We start from the raw sequence: 17,341 nt of genomic DNA on the forward strand, positions 1-17,341 counted from the left end.
GTCTACATCCTAGGTCTTAAAGCAAGTGACAGCAGAGATACTGGATGCATTGATCATAACATTTCAGAATCCCCTGGATTCTGGAAAGGCTCCAGCAAATTTGTAAAATAGTAATATAATGCCCTCATTCAAAAAAAAGGAGGCATAAACTATACAAATACCACCATTCCTGGCTGCTTTCAGTTCTGATGAAGGATCACTGGACTCAAAACATTAAATCTTCATCTCTTCACCTATGCTGCCTGCTGGGTTTCTTCAGCACTTCATTTTTCTTTCTGGTCTCCAGAATCAACAATTCCTGCTTTTATTAAACTATAGCCCAGTTAGTTTAATGGTTGTCTTTGGAAATTGTTGGAATTCATTAAGGAAGTAGCACAGGACATTTGGAAAATCAAAATGCAATCCATCAGAGTCAGCATGGTTTCATGAAAGCTAAATCATATTGGACTAATCTGCTAGAGTTCTTCAAAGATGTAACAAGTGGATAACTGGGGCAGATGTAGTCTATCAGAACTTCCATAAGGTGTTTGTTGAGGTGTTGTGCAAGAGGTTAATACACAAGTTAAGCTCACGTGGGGCTGGGGTAATAAATTAGCTTGGAGAGAAGATTGCTTTCTGTTGGTTAGCCAGAGTCAGGGAAAAAGGTCATTTTCTGCTTGGCAAACTATAACAACTGAGATGCAACAGAGTTTTGTCCTCAGGCCTGAACAATTTAGAACCTACACTGAAGACTTTGACTCAGGGGTAGAAGTGTACAAAAGCCAAATTTGCAAATGTAAATAAAATAGGTGGTAAAGTAAATTGCATTGAAGAAATAAGACATTTATAAAAGGGATATAGATAGTTATGTGAATGGCCCAAAATTTGGCAGATGGAGTTTGGCACGGATAAAAGTGTGAGTTTGTCTATTTTGGCCAGAAGAATGAAACAAGTAAATTAGCTAAATGGAAGGAAACAAAATGCCTCAGTACAGAAGGATCTGGGAGTACTCATGCACAAATCACAGAAAGCTAGTATGCAGGTTCAGCAGTAATAAGAACAGAAAAATGAATTTTAGCATTTATTATTAAAGGAATGGAGAATAAATGTAGGGAAGTATTATTGCAATTGCACAAGGCACTGGGTGAGACCACATCTGGAGTACTGCGTACAATTTTGATCCCTTTAAGGATGGATGCAATTTCATTCGTGGTAGTTCAGAGAAGACTTACTAGATTAATTCCAGGGGTGAAAGGTTTGTCTGTTGAGGAAAGATTGAGCAATTTAGGCCTTTACTCGCTTAAGATGAGAAGAATACGGGGTAATTTAGATGAGGCACATAAGATGCCAGAGCAGATTGACAAAGTCATCGTTTGTGATCACTCACTAACAAATACCGTTGTCCACATAGGACATTTGTGTCACTGTTCGTGGGTTCTGGTTGGTCTTTGTCTGGCTGATGAGTCTGATATTAGAGCTATAACCCTGACCACATGTTTGAGAGGGATTTCCAGGAAGTGGAATTAGTCCTTGGCCTTGACATTGCTGGCAATCCTTTTGCAGATTCCTTTTCCATATTACCCTTTGCTGATGGGTATTCTTGAATAATTGTGTTCTTTCATACAGGAGTTTTCTGCAAGTTGGTATCTTCTGTATGAGGGTATCCCATGCATTGACATCCATATTGCATTTCTTAAGGGAAGTTTTCAATGAAGTTTTGAAACACTTCCTTTGTCTTCTTGTTCAAGTGTCTTCCTTTGAGAGGAAGAGGATTTGCTTTGGCAATCAGAACATGAGCATCCTCAACATCCTAGTTTGCCTTCTTGAGTGGTTTCAGATGACCATAGCGTCAATGCTGCTGCTACTGGCTCCTTCAAGGATACTGATGTTAGTACATCTGTCCTTCCAGCTGATGTGGAGAATCTGTCTCAAACAGTATTAATGGTACTTAAATGCTTTGAAGTGGCATCCATACGTAGTCAAAGTTTTGGAGCCGTATGGAAGAGTCTGACTACATCATCTGGGCTCATCTTATTAAGTTACCTTCGGAGCAGTATTTTATCAAATGCCTTTTGGAAATGCTTTACGATGTTATTAATGCCCTCCACCACAAAGAATGTGACATAGTATTTATTCAGCTTCTCCGTCATTCTCTGGAACCCCATTATAATTTCCCCAGCCTCATTCTTTAAGGGGCTTATGTTTGCTTTGGCTTCTGCACCTTTTTCTTTGTTAAAAGAAGCTCTTACCGACCATTTTTATGATTTGTAGTCTGCACTCAGTTTATTTTCTCAATCTATTATGTTCTTGGTCCTCTTTTATTGGCTTTTAAAAGTTTCCCATTTCTGGTTTACCATTAAATCTTTGCCACATTATGAATTTTCTCCTTAAATTTTATGTAATCGTTAACTTTGCTGGATAATACTGATCAGTTTATCTCCTTTCTAGAATCTGTCTTCCTCGCTGGGATATGTCTTTGCCCTGAGTCATGAAGTATTTTCTTAAATATTTGCCATTTTCTTCAACTGAAATTTTCTGCTCAGTCCTTTCTCAGCCCATCCCAGCTAATTCTGCCCACACTCCAATGTATAGCATGGCACAGTGGAATCTTGTACCCATAATATAACTATCTATTGCCAGTCTAATTCACAAATCATGGGCAGATGGTGCAGAAGATACAACTGACAGACTGGCATTGATAGTGGTGCTCAGCTTGTGGTAGCTGAGATGAGGCAGAGGTGTATTTTACATCTTGCCAGTATTGTAGCTGAGCAGAATGTATCTGATGAATACCAAACCTGACAGCATTTTAATTTCTGACGGTTACTCCATCATTTATAATTACCAAAACAGAAAACTCAAAATGGAAGTTTAATACAACACATGCTGCAGCCCAAGGATGTGAAAGTGGAGCAAATCAAATTGTAACTGGATATTGAAATCACTTGATGACAATTTCAGAAACCAGAGGTTTGGTTGCAGTTTTCTTCATCACAATTATTAAGAAGTATTATCCAAAATGTTAATTTTTAAGACAGTTGACTGGATATTTGCAAATGCATTTTGAACATTTTGGAAAGAACACTTCCAAAAGACATTAGCTACAATACCAACAATGTTGAAATTTCAATATTCAGGCTGCATGTCTTGAGAAACCAAGGCTGGAACAGTTTTAGAGATAGGAGACCTGATTCAGTTTTCAGTGAAAAACACCACATTTTATTTATTTATAGAGTCTGAGAAATCCTGTCATAATAGCAACAGCCTTTGCCTTTACTCCAAATTCCATCTGACCAAAATTTTTCAACACACTGGAAGATCTGATCACCACAGGTACAGTGTTCCTTGGGGAGGAACTGGAATCTACCACTACTGCCTCCAGAAAAAGTAGCCATGACATGGAGATGCCATTGCTGGACTGGGGTGGACAAAGTCAGAAGTCACAATGACACCAAGCTATAGTGCAACAGGTTTATTCAAAATCCCAAGCCTTCCGGAGCGCTGCTCCTTCATCACTTCACCTGATAAAGGAACAGTGCTACGAAAGCTTGTGGTTTCAAATAAACCTGCTGAACTATAACCCAGTGTCATTCTGATTTTGTCCAGAAAAAGTGACTTCAGCAGTCACACCAATCCAGGAATATACTCAATGCCTCTAGCTTGTGTAAGAAGTGTGTTTAGCTTCTGATGCTCAATTGAGTCATTTTGTGCATTATTTTCTTTTCTTTTAATTGTTGCTTGGCCAAATAACTTTTCAGATAATAATGTCTAGATGTATTATATATTTCCATTTAGATTTGGAAGCCGTATGTACGGGTTCTTTTGACAGAAGGTGTCTGTGACCAGGATAGGCAACAATACTCATGCATAGGGTACTCTAATCAAACAACTTTCAAGCGACGGGTCTTGTCTTAGGTTGGAAACATACACTGCAGTCAAAAATGTCAAGATAGCTTCCAGTATTTATTCAGGTCGATGTTTTTCAAAATAATTTGCTGGTTTATACAATTTTATATGATTTTATAAAGTAAAAGTAATTTCCTTTAAGTAGGAGAAAGTAATCCTTGACTGGAATGTTCAGCATATCTCTCAGGCTCCAGCAAATAATAGCTTGTATAGGTGGGAATAGCATTTGAGTCAGCCCTTTCTGCCTGGTTCAATTGTCCATTATAATTTCAGCAGAATCCTGAAAATTCTGCAGAAACTTTGTAACACAATTTAAGCTTCATTAATTCTCTGTGGCTCCATCAGCAATCTATCAGATGAATCCATTTAAATATCCATTTGGAACTGCAGGAATGCACAAGGACAACTTTTATTTTTATTTGTTCATGGGCTGTGAGCATTGCTGGCTGGGCTAGCATTTATCCCCTATGTCAACCACACTGGAAAAGGCAGTGGTAAACTGCTTTAAGTGCTGCAATTCTGAGGGTATAAGAACATCCTCAGTTCCGTTAACAAGGTGGCTCCTGGATTGTGATTCAGCAGCAGAGAAAGAATGGTGATATAGTTCCTAGTCAGGACGATGTGTGGTCTGGAGAAGAATGTACAGGTAATGTTGTTCCCATACATCTGTTGATCTTCTGCTTCTGGTTTGATACATAATGCAGATTTGGGAGATAGTGATGAAAGGCTTTGTTGAGTTACTGAAGTGTATCTTTCATATAGCACACACACCTCATGCCTGAAACAAGTTAATTTATTTCCAGTCATCAGTTGATGTAAGCAATGGCTCATAACTAGTAAGTCAGAGACTTGGCCAGCGGAAAAGCTCTGGGCCTCAAGTCGGCAATTGAAAGTACTTGGGAATAGGACGATGAAGGAATACCAAATCAAGGATCATCTTAATGAACTTCGTGGGAAAGGATTATTGAACTGCCCGGTTGCTTCCTTTCTCTTGCTCTGTCTCTCTCTCTCTTTCTCTCCCCCCTCCCGCGAAACAACCATATTTTTGATCTCTCTCTGTAAACGTCTCTAGGGAGGTTTGATGCAGGAGAGGCTAGAGTTTTAACTAGTAAAATTATATGTCAAAGGTCCATTATTTATCTGTAACTAGAATCAATTCATTTATAATAAATTCATTTATTTGTAATTCTTGTTCAATACTGAAACCTGATGTCATAACTGTTCAAATGCTGCCTTTATGTTGCTCAGCTCATTTATGTACATTTGGGCCAATATAGCAACAGAGGTCAGAAGTAAAACAAATTGCTATATTCATAGATGATTCAAATAAAATGCACAGCAGAGGTGAGTTTGCCACACAGGTAAGAAACTTTATTTGGGAACTCCACGCTATAGGCCAATCTGTTATACATTAATCCAAGTTTCAGATTTCCTCTTTTTTGAAATCGATTGTTTATATCTACATTTAAGAGAAAGTTTTATATCTTTCACAATGCAATTGTGATTTTATTTCTTTTTAACCGCCATTCCAGGTTGGATTTCTTCAGCTGTGTGAACTACCAAGTACCTGACAATTTGTAGAATTCCCTCAAATAACAGCAGTTTCTAAGTGATCTCTGTTAAACCACAGGCAATAATTTTTGTTTTGAATTCTTGAGTGAATTCACTGAGTTGTTGCTGAAAAATAGACATTTTTGCAGTCATCTTTGAAACAGAAAATAGGACCAGGTGTCAGCCATTCAGCTCTTTGAACCCGATGTGCCATTCAAAACGATCACAGCTGATCATCCAACTCAGTACCCTGTTCCCAATTTCACACCATACCCTTTGATCCCTTCAGACCTACTCATTTTGCAAAGAGTACCAAAGTAAAGGGGAAAAAAAACTGATATTATATGGGAGGGCAGTGCTGGTTGGTTGGCATGTGGACTCCAATTGGCATAGGCATTGCAATGGTGAATGCACTAGTTATTAATGACTGACAGTTAATTGTCCAAACTTAATTTAAATTTCAAATTAGACAGGTTGGCTTTAATTGATCAGGCCAAGGATGCGGAAGGACAAAGGGAGAAAGCTGATGCACGTGATAAACAAGGAGTGTAAGAAAGGGGAATGAAATGTCGGCACGAATTAGGGAGAAACAGAACAGACACGAGAAAGAGGAGATGTGCAACTGGAAGAGAGATAAAGGTTGTTTAGAAACATAAATGTGTTTCATTTCAGTATTAAAAGATAAGTGAAACAGAAATGGAAAATTAAGAATCTATTCACATCCAAGAATTTAAATTTCAGTTTATTTTAGACATCCCATTGGTATGGTTGATGAGTGGTCATGGTACTGAACCAACAAATGGGAAGCAGACATCTCAAGTCACACCATGGTACATCGGTTAATTGAATTTATCAAATTTAGTGATTGGTGACCTGTTCCTGGAATAAGTGGAATCTGCTGGAAGGTGGTCAAAAATCCAAGACCCACTAATTACTTTTGAGAAAAGGAAGCTACCAGGCTGACCTCCTGTGACTCCAATTTCACACAGTTGGCTATTCAGGCCATCACAGCCATATAGATAGGCATGGAATACAGCCTTGTAAACATTACTCTCATCCTCGGAACGAAAATGATCTTCAATAAAAATGTAAAAGTTTACAACTATTTGCTGTAACTAACATTCTACATGATATATTCCTACCGTGTAAATTCTTCTCGAAGATTGTTTGGTTCAGAGGAATAGAATTTTATTCTGAAGAGGAAACTGTAAGGTCCAACTGAGTAAAAAAAAAATTCATAAATTAATTATTCACATAATTGATTTGTTTTTCCAACAAACAGTACTGCAAAACAACTGATCACGTGAAGACACCATAGAATGATTATATTAGCATCAAGATCAAAATAAGAACTAAACTGCAAGTCAGTCGCATTTACTTACTTTTCACTTGTTTCTTGATAGGTTTTGTGCAATCTAACCAGTGCTGTTTAAAAAAAAGACAGTAATCATGAATACCATTTGTTATGGACCGATTAAACCCCCTCAAAATATATTAACATCATAGCGTAGGCCCCATTTTTTTTTCTTATTTTTAAAAGCAAGTGCAAGGCTTTGCACTCCAGATGCAATTCAATTGGTCCAAAGACCAGGTTTGAAGCAAAGCACACTTTAGTCTTACCTAAGTCTAACTTTACTCTACAGGTAAAATACACATAAAAGAATGAAAAATTGGAATATCTTAATTCTATTGAAAAATTTAACAGAATAACAGATTATTTAACTTCTAAACAGCAATAGTTCCAATATAATAACATCCCATAAACGCACCCTTGGCAACAGTAAATTCATTAAAATAGATTGTCTCACATGCAATCCAGTAGTAGGAAGATAACTCAAGATTTTTGCTGTAACAGATTCATGAATAACAGCTTTCACATCCAGCTTCAAGACCCCAGCAACTACTGAAAGTTAAACTAAAATCCTGGTTCTATGGGAGCTTGACCCCACCCTTTCATGCTGTTTCTATTGTTCTAACTTTAAAAAGAAAACCGCAAGCGATTTACTTTATTTTGCTGGGTCTGGACCGCTCGATACCTCTGTCTCAATCTCTCTTCATAAACAGAAGGATAAAACACACTTCTTAAAGGCATTGTACCATAAAACATGAAAAACATGGAAGCATAAATGCTGCTATTTTAATACGGTTTTATTTTCTGCGAAATTAAGATCAAAAACAAAAATTCCTTCACAAAGAGTAGTGCTAATAAATGAACTCTATCCAGGGTATTTATGTATCAAGACATATAAAAAGATTGCAGACTCAGATGTACGAGGTTTTCCAAGGTGACGTGAACCATACAATACGATCAGTAACCAAAATCAGCACTTTTTCTGAAGTAATGCTTAAGCCAGGTATTGTGTAGTATATGAAAAAACAATATTGAAAACAGAAAAATATCACTGAACCACTTTCAGCAAATACTGCTTGATTTCCAAAAACTGCTAGGAAGAACATGAGGCACTTACTAAAACTCAATGCTAAGTGATAAACACGTCTTCAACAGCCTGCCCAACCTCTAGTGAACATACTGCAGTTCTGCACATCTCTTATGAAGATTAATAAGCATTTCCATCTCTTTCTGATCTAAAATTTCCCAAGTTTATTTTAATGTTTGATACAGATGCGTGCTGGGAGAAAATGGTGGGTGGTGGGGGGTGGTGGTTGGTAGTGGGTGTGGAAAAGAGAAGACTATGTTAATGTCTTTTTAAATGTTAAACATTCTCTGGGCAGGGTTTGGAAAATTACTAAATGGCCTTTCCCAAATTCCCTGTATGATTTGTATATTACATGATTCCAATGTTGTGTTAAAGTACTACTATTAATTCTTCAAAGTTGGATTTTCAAGATAAAATTGTGCCCTTCTGAATTGAATCATTAACGCCCATGTTTGGTTTCAAAAAGCAATCCTGCGCTTTAAATTTGTTACTGATTTGCATTATAAATGATAAACTGTTCAATTAGGTACTGTGCAATAATATAAAAGCAGTTAGCAATATATTACAAACTCCGAATAGAGACTATGCTTTCTGGCCCTCAAACAATTGAGTGAATATACAGGGCTGAAATTGAAAGTTTCGATTAACGTTAAAGAAATAGGAAAAAAAAAATGAGAACAGTAGGAAATTGTAATCAAATTTCAAACAGCAGAAAACAACTAGCATTCATCTCAGATGTTTAGATGTTCTTTAGTCAGTTCTTTAGATGACATGTCCATCATGGGCCTCCTGCAGTGCCACAATGATGCCACCCGAAGGTTGCAGGAACAGCAACTCATATTTCACCTGGGAACCCTGCAGCCTAATGGTATCAATGTGGACTTCACCAGTTTCAAAATCTCCTCAAAATCTCCCCTTCCCCAACTGCATCCCTAAACCAGCCCAGTTCGTCCCCTCCCCCCACTGCACCACACAACCAGCCCAGCTCTTCCCCTCCACCCACTGCATCCCAAAACCAGTCCAACCTGTCTCTGCCTCCCTAACCTGTTCTTCCTCTCACCCATCCCTTCCTCCCACCCCAAGCCACACCCCCATCTACCTACTAACCTCATCCCACCTCCTTGACCTGTCCGTCTTCCCTGGACTGACCTATCCCCTCCCTACCTCCCCACCTATACTCTCTCCACCTATCTTCGTTTCTCTCCATCTTCGGTCCGCCTCCCCCTCTCTACCTATTTATTCCAGAACCCTCACCCCATCCCCCTCTCTGATGAAGGGTCTAGGCCCGAAACGTCAGCTTTTGTGCTCCTGAGATGCTGCTTGGCCTGCTGTGTTCATCCAGCCTCACATTTTGTTGTCTAGCATTCATCTCAGCCATTTTTGAAGAACCAACAATACTCTGACGACGAATAATACAATCAAATCAGAAAATGCTGAAAATACTCAGCAGTGCAGCATCTGTGGAAAGAAAATTAATGCTGTAGTTCAAATTGATGCCTTTTAAAGTTTTATTTTTCCTTTTATATAGTTTTTTTTAAAGAATCAGGGCTGGTACTTGACCTAAGACATTGATGTTGTTCAATACTTCCAGTATTTTCTGTTGAGTGTCTGCAATATTTTTCATTCATGTTAACAATGCACCACCGAAGACATCCATATGCGCATCAGACATAATGCACAAGGCATTTTAAATCTTGCCTGTGTGAAAGTTAGCATAAAAGACACTTGAGACACTCAAAACATTTTTGAACTGTCATGCAAATTGCTATCACAATCAACAAGTCAATGTGGATTGCTTTTCTTTGAACATGCCTTGTTAGGAGACCCAATAAAGCCACACAATAATCACAGTAACAAACAGCTTTAAATAAGTCAAATAGTACAGAAAAGTGCATCTTCCAGAATCATGAATCATTCTCATGGACAAGAGACTAACTTCAGGCACATTTGACTATCAATAGATTACTCAAAATCATTTAATCACTAGTTTTCTGCTGCCCAATTCCATCATGATTTCCTTCCTTCCTCATCTCTCCCAACCTTGTCTTTACTTCAAACCTTCCATTTAGCTTCTAACTATTCAGCTCACTACTCTCTAACCAAGAGGCCTAGATTCTGACTCTGAGCTCACATCCCAGGCTCCTCTTATGCACTCTCTGATCTGTGCTTTTATGTCCCAGACTAAATTCTATCGATGCTGAGAAATGCCAAGTTAACTTAGCCCTTATAGCACAACAAATGGTATGTTACATTCACTCTATGGGCTCATTCTCATAGCTCCTGTTCCTCAAATGGAGGTGCCTTTAATTTCTGGCAAGAGCAGTTTCAAGTAAGCTACTCAGAAGTTCAAACAGAGGGATTGAGAAAGTGAGAACAAAAAAAAGTTATAAATAAATTTCAGAGATAATGGGAACTGCAGATGCTGGAGATTCCAAGATAATAAAATGTGAGGCTGGATGAACACAGCAGGCCAAGCAGCATCTCAGGAGCACAAAAGCTGACGTTTCGGGCCTAGACCCTTCATTTATCAGCTCAGCTCTGATGAAGGGTCTAGGCCCGAAACGTCAGCTTTTGTGCTCCTGAGATGCTGCTTGGCCTGCTGTGTTCATCCAGCCTCACATTTTATTATCTATAAATAAATTTATTGAGTGGAATCATGAAAGCAGAAAGTCACTGCTGAGAGTATTAACACAGAATCTGGAAAATTCTGAATTGAATCATGAATTCTTATGTTTGGTTTCAAATAATAATTCTGCACTTTAAATTTGATACTGATTTCTGTTATGAATGATAAACTGTTCAATTAGGTACAGTGCTATAATATGAAAGCAGTTAGCAACATATTACAAGATAATGAAATGTGAGGCTGGATGAACACAGCAGGCCCAGCAGCATCTCAGGAGCACAAAAGCTGACGTTTCAGGCCTAGACCCTTCATCTGAGAGGGGGATGGGGTGAGGGTTCTGGAATAAATAGGGAGAGAGGGGGAAGCGGACCGAAGATGGAGAGAAAAGAAGATAGGTGGAGAGGAAAGTATAGGTGAGGAGGTAGCAACATATTACAACTCTGAACTACTCAGCAAGTTTCATTTAGTTTTGAAAAGATGTTGCATTGTTGCATAACTGATGTGGGTTTGTACTTAGAATCATAAATTACATTATCATGAAATAATAGAGAAAAGATCAGTTATACCACTCAGAGTCCCTGAGCTCCCTTTGCTCCATGTACCACCTTAAAGATTCAAAGGGATAAGAGTCACTCATATGCCTTGCAGACACCTAAGTCCTTTGATACACAAGGAGTTGTGCAAGTCCAATTGCAAACCCTGTACTCTAAAGACTTACCTAAAAACAAATCCAGCAAATGTTATCAAGTGTAAATACAATTATTGCTTAATTTTATCAGATTCTAATCTCTATTAAGCATAGAAAGCGTAATGATTTCTTCCAAACTTTAAATAGTTTCCACCTTGAAGGTTTTCGATGTCAATTTCAAAACAACCAGTGGAATTAAAAGTTAGAAATTATAGTTAGTATGAATCTGTTTGTAATACATTTAACATTTTTTGAGGAGTAAATTTCATTTTCAAACTTATATTTATCAGTATTCCAAATATTGACAAAACATCAATATATTTTACTGAGACCAACATGGAGTTCTACAGAACATATTTCCTCCATGATTACATTCCAAATTGCCCATTTTGAATCATTCATATAAGCATGGAAATGAGGCAGGGAAATAGAAATGGGAACAAGTACTGTGAAAGTGTTTGAACAGTAATTTGAGCACTCACATAGCAATGAAAGAAAACAAGAAAGATTTTGTTCCAAACGTGAATTATTCAAATGAAAGATTGCTGTATCCAGTGATCTGTATGCCCAGACACATTAAAATGTTACTTAACCAGTTTTTATGAGTTACAACTAAGGAACAGTGCAGCCCTCAAAATATAAAAAAAAGGATCACTGGGCAAGGCCAAATTCTTCATTTATTGACTGATACTGCAATCCCAAACAAATAATATTTAAACACGTGTTTTCTCTTTAAGTATATACAGCCTTTTTATCCTTAAGTGGTTGCATATATGGGAATCATACCAGTCAATATTCTCCAAGGTTCAAATCAGTTTTCAATTATTGGGAACAGTGATAATTAAGAGAGATAGTCAAACCATAACAACTGATGATATTACCAACTACTGACAGCACATAACCTAGAGTTACTGTTACCTCTGAGGATTCTCAGTACAGATGGCACAGGTCTTCCTTGGTGACTCATTCCAAGCAATAACATAGACATTGAAACAAGATAAGAACTCAAGCAATCCCAGCCCTGATAACGTGCAAAAACCTTCAAACCTCCATCAGAAACTGATAATCAAATTGAGAAACCAGCCCCACAAACGATTCAGCTGGTTAAGCCAGAAAGGATGTGGCTGCCAGACTGTGCCCCCAATTAGTTAGTGAAGAAACCAACATGACAGCAACATTTGCTTAGCCCTGTTGTTACCAATCTGCCTTAGTAATCACTGCATCATCCTGAAAACAGCTCATATTCATCATGACGATGCTCTGCATTACATCCGTATGACATAAATATTATAGAATGTGAAAGGGGCTATAGAAATATCAAGACCTGAATGTTATCTCAGAGAAATTTTTGAATGTTGCAGAATGGGTTGATAATGTTACAAAACTTGAATATGACTGTGAAAAAAATAAGTAGCTGAAACATTTTGTCTTGCATTCATCACAACAAATGGAAGAATGTCAAATTTCAAATGATCACAAAATGTGCACTAAAAGTATCTATTAAATCACTCAGTATGAGTCTGATTGCATTATTCCTGATGAGTACAACGTAAAATCTTTGGCTTCATAAACAGAGGCACTAAGCATAAAGAAGTTATCCTAAACCCTTTGAAAAAAAAACACTTGCCTGTTTCAGCTGAGTAGCGTGTGCAAGAATGGGCACTACTTGTAAGAAGGCTAAAGTTTTGGAAAGAGTGCAAGAGAAATGTACTAGAATGCCAGTTACATGGAGAGACTAGAGAAGCTGAAGCTGACTCTCTTTAGAGTAGAAAATGTAAAGGCAATTTCACAAGTTATGCAAAATTTTGAGATGCTTTGAAAGTAAACAAGGAGAAACTGTTTCAAAAGACAGAAATTAGATAACCCGAGAACCTAGACGTAAGCTAACTGGCAAAAAAGACTAGAGATATTTTTTAATGCATCAAGTTACGATCGGGAATGGGCGCCTGAAAGAACATTGTAATCTCATTCAGCAGTAAATTTGGAAAGTAGGTAAACACAATAAGGGGCTAAAACTCCAGGGAAGCAGAAAGTAGGCACCAATAGGTCATTTTCAACTTATCAAAATGTAACAAGTGGTGTACCACAGGGGTTACTGCTGGGACATCAATAGTTTGAATAAATGATTTAAATGAAGAAATAGAAGGTACGGTTGCCAAATTTGCTGATGACATAAAGATAAGTAGGAAAGCAAGCTGTAAAGATGCAGGGAAGCTACAAAAGGCAAAGATAGGTTAAGTGAGCAAAATTTGGCAGATGATACATAATATGTGAAAAAATGAAAGTGACCATTTTGCCAGAAAGAATGAAGAAGCAGCAAATAATCTAAAAGGTGAGAGAATGCAGAGCTCTCAGATGTTGAGGGGTCGGGTGCATGAATCACAGTGTGCAGTTACATAAGACCCAGGAAAGCTAACAGAATGTAATATTTTTATTGCAAACAGAATTTATTACAAAACTAGTGAGGTTATGTTTCAGTTTTACAATGTGACCACATCTTGAGTACAGTGTACAGTACTGGTTGTCATATTTAAGGGAAGATGTAAATGTTCTATAGTCAATTCAGAGAAGGCTTACCAGACTAAAGCCTGTGGGGAAATGTTGAATGGGGTCTGCTTATACCTGTTGGAGCTTAGAAGAATAAATGGTGTGAATGAATCAATAGATTCTGGGAATTCTTGACAGGTCAGATGAGATGGGGATATTTATTTGTTAAATTGGAGAATCATGTACTAGGGGTCACTATTGAAAAAAAAGGGCTGCCTTTTCAAGACAGATGAGGGAATTTTTCTTCTGAGGGTCTAGACTCTTTGAAACTGTCTTCCTGAAATGGTGGTGGGAGCATTCACTGAATATTTTTAAAGGCAAAGGTGATTAGCTTCCTGTTAAGCCAGGAGGTGAAATATTGTCAGGAATATGTATATGGAGGTTACAATCGGATCTGTCCAACACAGGCATAATATACTGAATGGCCTGTTGAGCTTGAAGATTCTATCGTAATTAAGGGGCGACCAAGAATAGATCTACAATCCAAAATGATTCATAAGGAACAGTAAAAACTGTACATCACAAACTGTAATCTGACTGCTGAGCATATCCCTCTTTCATCAGTATCATCAAGCCAGGAGCACATGAGCTGTGTTGCATATCAGTTGAAATGAGGGACAAATCTGGTGAAGCTATCAATATAGATGCCAAGCAGAAAAACAGCAGTTTAAATCCAGACCTAACCTAAGAAAAAAAACAGTATAAACTAAGTTATCGCATTTTGAAACATATGGTAAAATACAAAATATCAGCTATTTCAACAGCATCCCTTTACAGTACCAAAAGACAAGAGAATATACTTTTCTATCAGATCAATAGGTTGACATAAGCATTTCTTTTAATTTCCATTCTTGAAAAGTTTGATAGTTCCTTCTTTAGCCCGAGAAGACTGGTAAATTGGGTAATTGTGCGTGGGTTTTTAAAAAAAAACACATTAACTTTTGTGACAACTCAGGAACCTTCAGGACTTGATTTCTATTGTGCTATCCACACTGGGCTCAAGACTTGTGTGGCGCTAAATTTACTCGCCACTTGTAGACCCAGGCCTGGTTGTTGTCCACGGCTTGCTGAATTTGGCCACAGACTGCTTCAGTGTTTGAGGAGTCACAGATGGCGCTGGGCATTGTATGGTTGTTAGTGAACGTACACTTCTGACCATGTGATGGAGAGAGGGTTGTTATTGGGGCAGCTGAAGATGGTTGGGCCCAGGACACCACCCCAAGGACATCCTGCAGAGATGCCCTGGAGCTGGGATTGTGAACCTCCAGCTGCTATAGTCTTCCTTTGTGTAAGATGTGATTCCAACTAGTGGAGATTTTCTTTGATTCCCATTGACTAGTTTTGCTGGAACCCTTGATGCCAAATGTGGTCAAGTGTCTTGATGTCGGCAGCAGTCAGTCTCTTTTCAGGGTTCAGCTCTTTTGAATATGTTTGAAAAAAGTCTATTATGTCAGGAGCTAGGTGGCCCGAGTACAGACCAGGCTGGGTGATGGTGAGCAGGTTTTTGCAAGGCAAGTTAACACTTGATAGCACTGTTGATGATACTTTCCATGACTTTATTGAATGACAGTAGGCTGATGGGAAGATAATTGGCCAGGCTGGATTTGTCCTGCTGTGTGTGCGTGGTACATCTCATCAGGTGGATGCTGGTGTTGTGGCAAGCCCGTAGGAAGGTCTGGAGCATGAAGTCTTGAGTGATGTTGCTGAGAGCCACAACTTTTGTACCTTCCAGTTCCTCCGGCTTTACGTTGATGTCACATGGATTAAATTAAGTTTCTGGGAACTGGCAACTGCTTCTGTGTCCGTAGATTCTACTAGACCAGATGTGTTTCGCCAGTGCTTTCTTTTTTGTATTTGAGACATGCTTATGGACAATTAAACATCTAACTGGAAGAGAATGCTCCAGAAATATTCCCATTCTAAACAACAGGGGAGTGGAGCTCATCACAGCAAAATTCAAGGCTGATGCATTTAGCACACTGAATGATCCACTTCACCTACTCTGGAGGTACCCAGCCTCTCGGATGCTGGTCTTCAGCCAATTCAATTCACTGCACATGATATCAGGAGCGGTTAGAGGCACCAGAAGTTGCAGGGTCTGTGAGCCTTGACATCATTCTCATGGCAGAACTGGTGCCTTGTGTTCCAAATTAACCACGCCCCTGACTAGGTTATTTCAATGTCACTGTAGTACTGCCATCTGCCCAGTGGTAGGGGGTGGGGGTTTGACCAGATGTGTCCTGTCCATGTGGCGCAGGACTAGTTCAACTTGGCCAAATTTTTCCCCCTTCTTTATTCATTAACAGGATGAGGGCATTCGTTGACCAGGCAGCATTTATTGCCCATCCCAAGTTGCCCAGAGGGCAGTTCAGAGTCAAACACATTGCTGTGGGTCCAGAGTCACAAAGAGGCCAGACCAGGTAGGGATGGCAGTTTCCTTCCCTAAAGGGCATCAGTGAGCCAAATGGGTTTTTCCAATAATCAATGAATTCATGGTCATCATTAGATTCTTAATTCCAGTTATTTTATTGAATTCAAAATCCACACATCTCCATGGCTGGATTCAAACCTAGGTCCCTAAGATGTTATCCAGATCTCTGGATTAACAGTCCAGCGATAATACCATCAGGCCATTGCCTCCCCTTGTTAATCAAAAGCCAACTAATTGAGTATCAACAGAACTTTGGAAGTGATATCAAGTGGCACTTCCTCTGGAGTAACCTGTTTGCTGATGCTCTGCTTGCGTTCTGTCCAGACTGCTTAATTCCTGAGCATGATCCAAACGTGAATAGAAGATCTGGGCTCCAGGGGTGAGCTGGGAATAACTACGCTTTTTATGAAGGTAACATTGGCTGACTGTGGTACCATTCAGCAGAGTAGCCATCAGGAATTATGGGGAAGTCTTGTGATGTAAGATGTGTGACCTAACTACATTTTAATATCATTGGTTTCAGAATTTGAATTTGAACTAGTGGCACTAGCACGGGGATTTTGGTCTGTGTCTATGAAGGGGTAGAATGAATAACTTGAAGGTATTCCTGTTACCATTGTGTTAGCTTGAAAAAAAAATGACAAGAGAGTTTTTGGAGGCTAATGGGACTTTGGTTTAATTGGGAGTGAACAAAGTAAGCACTTATTATGCTTTCAATGTAGAAGGTTCTGGAAATTGTGTCTTTTTTGGCTTAGGGAAAACACTTGAAAAAACACTTGCTTGAAAAAATAAGATTTTTTAAGTTTCAGTTTGGCAATTTTGCAGAAGTCATGGCTAAAGCTGAAGGTATGAAATATAACTGCTTCTGATAAAAGATAGTGTAGAATTGTTAAGAAATTGGTTACCTCGGTTTTAAAGTTCTGGATCAGAAGTGCCTGATTAAAATCTTGAAGCATTTTTAAAATTCATTTACTGGATGAAGGCATCATTAGCTCGGCCAGTCTTTACTGTCCATTCCTAATTGCCCAGATGTTCTGGAGTCACATGTATGTCAGATCAGGTAAGGATGACAATTTTCTCCCCTAATGGATGGGTTTTCTGACAATGAACAATGCATTCCTGGTCATCATTGGAATTAAGAATCTAAATTTTTATTGAATTTAAATTCTGCCATC

General features: G+C 38.6%; 1 protein-coding gene across 1 annotated transcript in view; it reads right to left on the reverse strand.

Annotated features, from left to right (window-relative positions):
* The window catches only part of LOC125448293 (band 4.1-like protein 4B), a 289,715-nt gene that overhangs the window by 167,139 nt on the left and 105,235 nt on the right, over positions 1-17,341 (reverse strand). The window contains exons 3-4 of the mRNA XM_059655475.1: positions 6,819-6,861; positions 6,579-6,654 (exon numbers count right to left, since the gene is read on the reverse strand). Coding sequence (XP_059511458.1) covers positions 6,579-6,654; positions 6,819-6,861 — 119 coding nt within the window. The remainder of the gene's footprint in view (positions 1-6,578; positions 6,655-6,818; positions 6,862-17,341) is intronic.

This window comes from Stegostoma tigrinum, chromosome 2 (assembly GCF_030684315.1).
Source record: "Stegostoma tigrinum isolate sSteTig4 chromosome 2, sSteTig4.hap1, whole genome shotgun sequence".
Classification (NCBI taxonomy): domain Eukaryota; kingdom Metazoa; phylum Chordata; class Chondrichthyes; order Orectolobiformes; family Stegostomatidae; genus Stegostoma; species Stegostoma tigrinum.